The 10,940-nt window shown below is 31.7% G+C and overlaps 2 protein-coding genes and 1 non-coding gene across 3 annotated transcripts; 2 read left to right on the top strand and 1 right to left on the bottom strand.

Moving 5' to 3' along the window:
* The first annotated feature begins 1,799 nt into the window (after window positions 1-1,799).
* Trnag-gcc lies at window positions 1,800-1,870 on the top strand. Its single transcript has one exon. It is a non-coding gene; the product is annotated as a tRNA-Gly (tRNA).
* A 2,157-nt stretch (window positions 1,871-4,027) lies between these two features.
* Window positions 4,028-4,741, top strand: LOC123298847 (T-cell acute lymphocytic leukemia protein 1 homolog). Its single transcript, XM_044880942.1, has 2 exons — window positions 4,028-4,293; window positions 4,366-4,741. The coding sequence occupies exons 1-2, from the start codon at window positions 4,028-4,030 to the stop codon at window positions 4,739-4,741; spliced, it is 642 nt and encodes a 213-aa protein (XP_044736877.1).
* Window positions 4,742-7,926: 3,185 nt separating this feature from the next.
* Window positions 7,927-9,827, bottom strand: LOC123297419 (EEF1A lysine methyltransferase 1). Its single transcript, XM_044879069.1, has 4 exons — window positions 9,481-9,827; window positions 9,274-9,421; window positions 8,250-8,459; window positions 7,927-8,194 (listed from the first exon to the last, which is right to left on the bottom strand). The coding sequence occupies exons 1-4, from the start codon at window positions 9,643-9,645 to the stop codon at window positions 8,058-8,060; spliced, it is 660 nt and encodes a 219-aa protein (XP_044735004.1). The 5' UTR covers window positions 9,646-9,827; the 3' UTR covers window positions 7,927-8,057.
* Window positions 9,828-10,940: the final 1,113 nt, after the last annotated feature.

Genomic DNA, 10,940 nt, shown 5'->3' with positions numbered 1-10,940 from the left:
GTTAATAATAAAACACTGTTAAGGGCACTCAATATAGTGTTACAATTATGCTCAAAAAAAAAGGATTCACTTTTCAACTGTTGAAACTCCCAAAAGCATTACTCATTAATATTTTTGTAAAATTAGCAGCAAAATTTTATCGAAAAAAGAAAGTTAAAAGGAAGGGAATCCAAAAACACCATAAAAAATGGCCAAGATTATATGATAATAATGAACATGATCATACGACTCCTCGATTAATGCCCTAGAGGTCTTAAGCAACCTAGCCAAGCGTTTCCAGTCAATATCAAAACATAAAGACCGTAGATAGTTCCCTTATCATTTAAAATACAGAATTAATTACAGTAGAGTCTGTCTCATTATTCCGGGACTACTAAGAACTAGGAGGTGACGGATTATTGAAATGATCCGATTACTGGATTGTGTAGAAAAATACATGATAAATGAAATAAAGTACATCCGGGGAAGACATACAAAGCGATGGAGAAGGTCCGGATAGAAATTACTGTGCTATGGGACATGCTGAAGTACAGAAGTGCCCGCTTAGTGAGATTCTACTGTATATACCTAAGTGTCTGGTTTGCTATCTAACTCTTGGATAAGGTGGGTGTGAGATTTCGAGCAAAAGCTATGCAACACTTAGACAGATTTATAGAAAAAGAAATAGAAAAGTGTGGAATCCAAAAATACCATAAAATATATGGAATAGTATCAAAAACGCCAAAATTACCATCATTACTGGATAATAATGTACACGATCTTAAGGTTTCTCGATCTATAGCTGAGAGACCTGAAGAAAAAAACCAATCGTTTCCGGTCAAGAGGAAGGCATAAAAATAAATACACAATACTGGTTGTATATCTAAGTGTTTTCATCTAAAATTTTGTATTTTTAAAATTTAGTCATAATTTCTTCTCCAAATTCTGTGACTTGGTATTTGTTTGGTAGGAATTTCTTGGATATGATAACTTCTTTTTAATCCTTGATAGTGTCCTTAACAATACCTTCTATACTCCTATTTTTTCTCTTTCTAGTAACATACTTTCATTAACAGTTTATCCTTATTTCTCTTACGTTATGACTTCAATATCGTGAGTGATTAGATATTAAGATTTGATAAAATAATAAAAATAAATAATAAATATTTTTATTATTTGAAACAGTGTCTTGTGGAATTATCATTTTAATTAGGGTCCGTAGGTGGAAATATATATTCAGTCTAGAAAAATCCAGGTGTGAATAGAATCGGGTGTTTGTTTTAAATCTTTATACTGAATCATTTTACTTGAGAGTTTATTGATTTTTTTCTTTCGAAACAATTGAAGAATTGGAGAAACACAAACAAACGCTATAAAATGATTTTAAAGTTTATTTTTAACAGGCTAAAAAAAATAAAACTTCTCTCGCTGTCCAGTTCCCAAAATTCACACATTATAATGATATTTTTGGCACCTGATGCCAAACAGAACATTCAGATCCAATAAAACCTCTAAAATGAAAATATATTCAAGTCGACATTCAGATCAGAATCTTGTTCCAATTTAATGTTTTAGCTCTAATTTGAGACTTTAAAAGCTTTGGTATTTAAAAATCCTAGAAGGCATGGGTAGGGTAAAGTGTTACAAAATAATCCCTCAAGATAAAATTATCCTTTCAAGTGATCAAAATAATCGTCGAAAAAAGACGCGCGGTGTAAAAGCTATTTGGCGTTCTGTAGCAGAAACATTAATTTTACTGCTTTTGATCTATGATGAGACAAATTTCAACCTAGAATTTTCTTTTTTTTGTTACCCGTCGAGCATCGTTGGTTCAGTGGTAGAATGCTCGCCTGCCACGCGGGCGGCCCGGGTTCGATTCCCGGACGATACATACTTTTTTTTTTAAATTTTTGTCGCTCTATTAGCTTAGTTGGTTAAGGCGTTACCAATTCCGTTGTGATGGGCTGGAGTCACAATTAACAGTTGTGATGGGCTGGAGTAGTGCATGGTATATGCATATATGTAATACTAAAGGTATATGGGCAGTTGATACGGGAAAGAATGTCCAAACTTTACGGTGCCGACAATATTTATTTTCTCTCTCGTTCGAGACATTTTATCTATACTGCGCATGCTTGAGAATTCTCTAAAATATGGTAACCATGGTTACCATTTAAAAATTTTAAATAGTGCGCACGAAAAATGCGCAGAGCTGACAAATGCGATCGGAAGAGTGAGAGAACGATACACTATCTGTTTCACTTAGTCCGAACGCCTTCCACTTATAGGAACTGCCCATATACCTTTAGTAATACATATATGGGTATATGCATGAAGGAGGTGCACTCAGACTCTGAAATTGAGGAGCTGATAAATAAAATTATCAGCGGAAAGGTGGTAAAACACATAACTAGTATCACAATGCGCTCTATAACCTAAGCGTGTCCTTCGTGGGCGGCCAATACAACCTAACCTAACCTAATTTACGCCAGCCGTTGGTTTTACTCTTGGCTTTTGTTGACTTTTATTAATATTATAGCATATTTTGACAGACGTATGATAAATTTTAAGGTCAGTTTTTATGACGATATTCAAATATGTCGTTAAGAATAAAATGATCCCTTTTATATTGGGTAAAATGATCCCTATTTTGTGTATGCAATTCAAATAGATAAAATGATCCCCTAACATGTGGCGAGTCTTGAACGTGTTGATTTAGATGATTTTGCCAGTGATTATTGTGTTTATACTAATCATTGATATAAATTTCGATTTTTTGCCCCAATTCCTAGATCAGTTTTTTGTATTTTTAAAATACGTATTTTCGACTACCAAGTAGTCATCATCAGTAAGAATTAGCTAGTGAATGCTACTCTTTGCACCAAGTGCAGTCCGCCACCAAATTAGCAAAGAGTAACATTCACTAGCTAATTCTTACTGATGATGACTACTTGGTAGTCGAAAATACGTATTTTAAAAATACAAAAAACTTATCTAGGAATTGGGGCAAAAAATCGAAATTTATTTCGACATATCCTAGAGTTCTCATTTATTATCTTCGATAATATTTATACTAATCATTGATGCAATATGCAAAAGAACAAGGAATATTATATGTGAACCGCTCGGTAAAAAACACAATGGGATCATTTAACCCGCCAATTCTTATATGGTCGGGAAAATGATTAGTTTTGAGAAATATTGAATAGTTCTAAAACACTTGTATAAAAAAACTAAAAATATTTCGATGTTCTCGAATAGTTTGGTTATAGTTAAAATTTTTTTCTTAGAGGGATCATTTTGAGACACTCTCTAACACATTAAAGTGCGGTCAAAGCTAAAACCGTGCAAATGCGGGAAAATTTTTGTAAAGAATCATCGGCAAATATTCTGATATTTCAGCAGAGTTTTTACTAAATACCATGCGATTCTTGATTTTAATTGATTTTGAAGATTAAACAAGATTTGATATCTCAGTGTGCAGTCTAGAAAAAATTCACTTTTAATACCCTAGTCCTTTTTCTGATAGGTACCCCCCAAGAATAAAACTTATAACGTGTTTGAGTTTATTTAATGGGCTTCTTATAAACAATCAGAAATATTTTTGGATTCCAAAGAACGCTATTTAACACTCAAAATCAAATAAAAAGCATTTTATCTGAGAAGACCCATCAAAAAAATAATAATTTTTATTCAAAAAAATTATAAATCAATTAAAATATTCATCAGCTGTCTTTTTTCTGTATATGGTTTGGGTTCTTAAATATTGTTTTTATATTTTAAGTGTAATGACAGTCAAATGAGATGTACCTACAGGTGGTAATACAAAGATGAACCCCCTCTGTAAAAACGCAGAGGGCTGGCCGTAATGCCACGTGTGGCACGCGAACTCTTCTTTTTATTTTTATTATTTTTTATTATCCATGTGTGTTAACTGAGGTCAGTCTTATTTTGGATCGAATCGAGGGTTGAAAAAAAAACAACATTAAGACCCAAAATCCGCAACAATTGATATTATTTTAATTGTTGATGAGAAAATGTTAACAATATGGAGATGATACGAACTAGTTCTGATTCAAATTATCATGGATCGTATTTATTACTTGGCAACAATGATGATTCAACTTTACCAACGAATTCCATAAATCATAACGATTTTATTTTTAATCATAATTACTCAACAATTACCAATAATTATTCGTTAAGTGCATCGTCACCGGCGAGTTCGGATAGTGGATTATTTTCACCAATTCGATCGAATTATATCAAAAATGAAACACCGATTAAAAATTCCGAAAATATTTATTACCAACTGCAAACCAAATCATTAACGGATCATTCCATAAATAATTTTTTATCCACAAATAACAATATTTATCAAAATAGTTACGAACCGGCGAAAAATGGACGTAAAACGAATTATTTCATGGAATCGCCGATTATTTATTCAAGTACCCATCAAGAAGTAGTGCCATCAGTGAAACCGGAAAAACGTAAATCGAATCGAGGTCGTAAAAAAAATAGTGAATTACGTGGCGATAAACCACCATCACCTACAGTGTTAAAAAAACGTCGTTTAGCAGCGAATGCTCGTGAAAGACGTCGAATGAACGGTTTAAATGAAGCATTCGATCGGTTACGTGAAGTGATACCGTGTTTAGGTAGTGATCATAAGTTAAGTAAATTTGAGACGTTACAAATGGCACAGACTTATATTGCGGCATTGTGCGATTTATTGGAACGGGAGAAAATGAATCGATAATGAAATTATTAAACGTTTTATAGCGGCAGAAATTGTTTATAAAAATTGGAATATATTTATACAATCTATTTTTTACACTGAAGCCCAAAGCACACTGAACGGTAAAATCGTTTTTATACAAAATGTGTCTTCTTTTTTGTACATGCATTTATTATGAACCAAATTTTGTATAATGACAAAAGTTGTTAAACAAATGTTTTGTATAAAGAAAAAAAGTTTTCTCAGAGTGCAATGGTATAGCAAAGAGTTTTGTATAAACATGTTTAATCAATGTGCGTCCGCATCCGATTTTCAAAATTTTTTAATATTATATTTTAGACTTTTTATTCATAGCAAACAAATGTTTTATCTGAAGACGTTTTGTTAAATCAATGTTTGTTGATAATCGTTTATATACAAAACATGTTTGGGAAAAATGTTTGTTCATTGAATTTTAAAGTAGTTCAGCCTAACGATGATACTTTCAGTGAATTCTGTTTTAATGTTTAAAGGAGCGAGTAAAGTGTCTAATTATAATTACGCCTGAACATAGCTGGCTGGCTCTGATAAGTAAATTCAAAACCGTCATTTTCAAATATTTAAATTATGTAATTTTTCTTCCACTTTTACAATGCCGATTAAAATTTAAAATTGAGAGAAAATATTATTCTGAAATTTGAAGACCAATTGAACTTTACCAATTGGGCTTTTCATTTAAAAAATTGATTATTTTTTGTTTCGGGCAGATGCCAATCAAGTAAAGATATATCACATATCTCCTATCTTTGTCAAAAAGCACTGTTTGATAAGGATAAAATATATTAAATTTTCTTTTGATAAATGGTAAGTAACCTGGCAGTCTAAATTAGAACTAATGAAAACGGGTCCCCTTCCTGTTTTAATAAATACGAATTATTATCGCCAGATGGCGAGGTTTCAACTCCCAGTTATCATTTGTTGAATAGTTTTTTGACAACTGTGAAAAACAAAAGCAAATAGTTGGAATGGCCTATTAATATCTACCTAAAGTCCGGAAAACCTAGCGGGTATTCAATGATTAGTAAACATTTTGCACGGCAAACAGTTTGAACCCGAGAATAATTCAAATAAATGTGATGTAAAATGCACTGGAATTGTCGCAAATTACCCTCGAATTACTTCGGGTCTGCGCTGGTTTTTTCCGAATTATTTAAATTCATAAAAATTTACTGACCAAAACTTTTGCAAATGCCTTTTATTTTGCTTCAGTATCCAAGTCTATTTGGACAATTCTTTGGTGTATAAATATTTTGTAATATCCACAATTATTTTGATTAAACCTTTAAACTGTGGATTAAACATTAAACTATATTTTGTAAATCGTAGATTTGACTACAGATCAATTTTTATTTGTTTAGTAGGGCCATCTATTGCATTCATTTAAAACAAATTTAAGAAACAAAAACCATCTAACAATAACAGGCAACGGCACCCCAACTAAAATTAAGAAAAGGAAATATATAAAACAATGAGAAAAAAACGAACAAATATTGAAAATGTAGCTCAAGTGTTTTTACCTTTTATGTAAAATATTATCTACAGGGTATTTCTTAGAAATTTACTCTTCAATAAACAATTTATAGATTTTAAGTTGAAAACAATTGTTGTATAATGTCTTCATTGCTAATTGTAAAAAAAATGTTATATACATATTTATATTTTTCTAGTCAGTAAAGTAAATAATTTGAATAAAATTTTCTATGTTTACAGAAAAATCGAGAAAATAATCTTAAAAAAACTGTATTAAAAATGTAAAAATTTAAGAATGTAGGCACTTCATAATTGTATTATAAGATAATATACCAAAGATTTTCTTAATTAATTTGATTAAATAAAAATAAAAAATTTTGTTTTATGTAAAAAATTTGATTGGCTTTATTTCAAAACTTTTTCTAATGCTACCTGGTGTAAACCTTGGTGAACCTGATTCAAACCTGAATATCGAAAACAAAAAACAATCAACAGTAATTTCTACATTACCGACATTAAAATCACAAGTGATATCTTTTAAAATTTACATGAACTATTCGAAATACTGTAAAATATTTTCATAAAAACTGTTCTTTATTCTTGATCAAATTAATACTTTGAAGAGAAACAGAAAAATATACTTTAATGAGGGAAATATTCGACAATAAGAAAGTTGTTTGAGAGCCAAGTTTGATTATAAAATAACTATATGGCCAATGAATCAATATATATTGAACGGGGAAGAAACTCCAGGTGTGAATAGAATCAGGTGTTTGTTTTAAATCTTTATACTGAATCATTTTACTTGAGAGTTTATGATTTTTTTTTTTTTGAAGCAATTGTAGAATTGGAGAAACATAAACAGACGCTGTTCCAGTTCCCAAAATTCACACATTATAATGATATTTTTGGCACCTGATGCCAAACAGAACATTCAGATCCAATAAAACCTCTAAAATGAGGATATATTCAAGTCGACATTAGGATCAGAATCTTGTTCCAATTTAATGTTTTAACTCTATTTTGAAAGTCTACTTTAAAAGCTTTGGCATTTAAAAATCCTAGAAGGCACGGGTACGGTAAAGTGTTACAAAATAATCCCTCAAGATAAAATCGTCGAAAAAAGACGCGCGATGTAAAAGCTATTTGGTGTTCTATAGCAGTAATATTAATTTTAATGCTTTTGATCTATGGTAAGATAAATTTCAACGTGAAATTTTCTTTTTTTTGTTAACTTTTACCGAGGATCGTTGGTTCAGTGGTAGAATGCTCGCCTGCCACGCGGGCGGCCCGGGTTCGATTCCCGGACGATGCAGACTTATTTTTTTGAATTTTTGTTGCCCTATAAGTTCAGTTGGTTAAGGCGTAACCAATTCCGTTGTGATGGGCTGGAATCACGATTTATAGTTGTGATGGGCTGAAGTAGTGCATGGTATATGCACGAAGGAGGTGCACTCAGCCTCTGAAATTGAGGAGCTGATAAATCAAATTATCAGCGGAAAGGTGGTAAAACACATATCTAGTATCACAATGCGCTCTATAGCCTAAGTGTGTTTTTCGTGGACAGCCAATAATAACTCGCCCATATTAAAGTGCGGTCAAAGCTAAAACCGTGGATGCGGTCAAAGCTAAAACCGTGGAAATGGGGTAATGGGGAAGAAAATGTGGAAGAATTTGTAATTGATTCCAATATATCATAAATTATAAATAAAAATTTTATTTCAACAAAAATATACGAAATAGATTCCTCTTACAAACAATAAGTATATATGGATAAACTTTATTTTAATTCAAGTACAAATTCGTATCCATTCATGTACAGCATTTACTAACTTTTTAACATAGCATCAAAATCAAAATTCGAAAAACACCAAAATTCGTTAGCTAAATTATTCTGATGTTTCGGTTCAAATTCACATTTTTTTAAATGTAATAAACGCTGTGCAAGTTCAGCCATAACAGCACCTATAATAACTCAAGTTAGAGAAATATTTGAATAGATTTTTATTCCAAAATTTACCTGTGCACAAAACCACGTTTTGTTTTGTTAAATATTTCATCGTAATTGCTGTTTTAGTCAAACATTCTTCGGATAAAAAAGGTGGATCAGCCACAACTAAATCAAAATAGCTAGAAAGCGATTTATCTATATCCAAAGGTGATTTGTAATCATACAAATGAAAGTCGTTACCAAATACAGAAAATCGTTTATCATATTCAAACAATTTGACTAAAACAAGCATTCAATATTAATTAATTATTAATTAAATACTACACGACACACAAAATATATTGTTTTCTAAATTCAGCTAAATTTGTTTCAAATGATATATATTGAAAAAAAAAATAGATTTCTTATAAACCTGAAAATTTTTCCATTAAAACTTTAGTTCATCTCGAAAAAATCTACAAATCCATTAATTTAAAAACAAGTTTGATAGAATCATGGATATAGGAATATTTTAAAAGGGATGGAGTATAACCAAGTGGCGAGAGTCTCACTCAGGGGGAAGAGGAAGGGTATCATTATGCCTACTTTCTATTGGCTGTTAACTAGACGCATGCTGAAAGTATGCTCAAAGCCTTCTTTTAGTGTTTTTGATTCGTTTGTAGGCATGGAAACATGTTTGACATATGGTTGACGAATATTATATTTGCAATGAATTTCTAAATTGTATTTTTAAAAAAATACATTTTTTTCACATCACACGCAGAATTCGCTACCCATTTAAATTTTCCCGCCATTGAGAGTGCGAACAGCCGCAGCCAATCAAAAGAAGGCATACTGCTTGAGGCAATCTAAAACGATGGATATAGAAATATTAAAATCTAAAACACACGAAGTATTATCGTTCTATTTGAATTTCCCGCAAATGAGAGCCGTAGCCAATCAAAAGTAGGCACATTGCTTCCCCCCTGAGTGATACACCCCCCTCGAATAAAATGGGACTTTATACTACATCCCTACTATAATTACTAGATCCGTGGATAGAATTCAGAAAAACAAAATATTTATGCGTTGCTATTTAAAAATAATATCATACTTTCGCAATTGACTGCTTCTTCTTTAAGCCTTTTATATAAAGTTGGGCAAGATACTAAAGCAATTTTTCCATTCGGTTCAACTGATTTAACTATTCCACGAACTAATGTTTCCACAGTATTAGAGTCATACCAAAATTGACTAAGTTGCTAAAAAATATTAATAAGTTACGAATCTTTTTACAGTTTAATAAGTGAATTTAGCTTACCCAGTCTTCATTAAAAACTATTTCGTTAGGTTTTGCTACACCATTTTCGTTTGTTTGATTTAATTGACTTTCCTTCTCCTCTTGTTCTTTATAAAACTCTTGCAAAGCCTTTAAAGTGCCTGCAGATAATGTTGGAACATCGTCATCATCTGATATATCTCCCATGGTTATGTTTATGTGTATTTATTTTAATGTTGAAAAAAATTTCAGTTTCAATACTTATTTCATTTGAGTTTCAACGAGATCAATGTTTATAGGGTCCAAAATTTAAATTTTATCATTTTTAAACCTTGTCAACTACGGTTATGTTTGTTGATTTCCATTCTATGGCACGTGCTTTTCTTCTATCACCGGATAATTCATTTTGACAGAAAAAGGTAGCGTTCAGCCATAAACGTTTCAGATACTGCTACCATAGATAAAATATGGATAAAATATATGCTTTCTACCATATATGTAATACTAAAGGTATTTAGTATTACATATATGCTTTCTACTTGATTGAAGCATTCAGCATAATATTTATAAAATGGAATTATTTTGTTGGGTCAGAAATGAAAAAACTAGTTTTTTTCAAGTAACACAGGTCTGCGACTAAAAAACTGCATAGGATTTTTTTACATTTTCTTATAGATTTTGACCTCCCAAAAACAGGAAAACTATTCAAAACATTCTATCACATGGGTTTTCATAGATATTAGTAACAACATAAACTAGTCTTTAAGTAGGATTCCAAAGGCCAGCAGTTGAAGAAACCCAGCCCATTCGCAACGAAGAACAAAATCTCGTTACTTTCATGAAAGAATCATTTCTAGAACTCAAAGAAATGTTTCGTGACTTAATGAAACAGAATAGTGTTATGATTAATCTCTTAACAGCTCTCATTGGTAAAATGAAATAAAATGGTTAAAAATATCAACCTTGTACTTTGGAACGCTAACGGATTAACAAACCGTCGCCTTGAACTCGAAGCGTTTCTCATAGATCGTGATATTGACATAGCACTAATTTCTGAGACACGTTTCACTGCGAAAAGCTTTTTAAGCATTAAAAATTATTGCGTTTATGACACCAAACATCCAAGTGGAAAAGCTCAAGGGGGAACAGCAATTATAATAAAAAAAAGTCTAAAACATCATGAAATGGAAAAACATGTTTCTGAGCAAATCCAAGCTACAAGCGTAGTCGTTGAAGATTGGGTTGGTCCAATAACAGTGTCAGCCGTTTACTGCCCACCGAGGCATTCAATTAGCCAAGAAACTTTTGAAACTTTCTTCAGTAATCTTGGTAACAGGTTTATCGCCGGTGGTGACTATAACGCCAAACATACGTTCTGGGCGTCGAGATTGATAAATCCGAAAGGACGAAACTTACTAAAAGCCATTCAAGCAAACAACCTTGACCAGCTTTCTACTGGTGAACCAACTTACTGGCCATCCGATTTAAATAAGTTACCCGAT

This window comes from Chrysoperla carnea, chromosome 4 (assembly GCF_905475395.1).
Source record: "Chrysoperla carnea chromosome 4, inChrCarn1.1, whole genome shotgun sequence".
In the NCBI taxonomy this organism is placed as follows: Eukaryota; Metazoa; Arthropoda; class Insecta; order Neuroptera; family Chrysopidae; genus Chrysoperla; species Chrysoperla carnea.
Note: the sequence above shows the minus strand (reverse complement) of the source record. Positions and strands in the feature narration are given on the sequence as shown.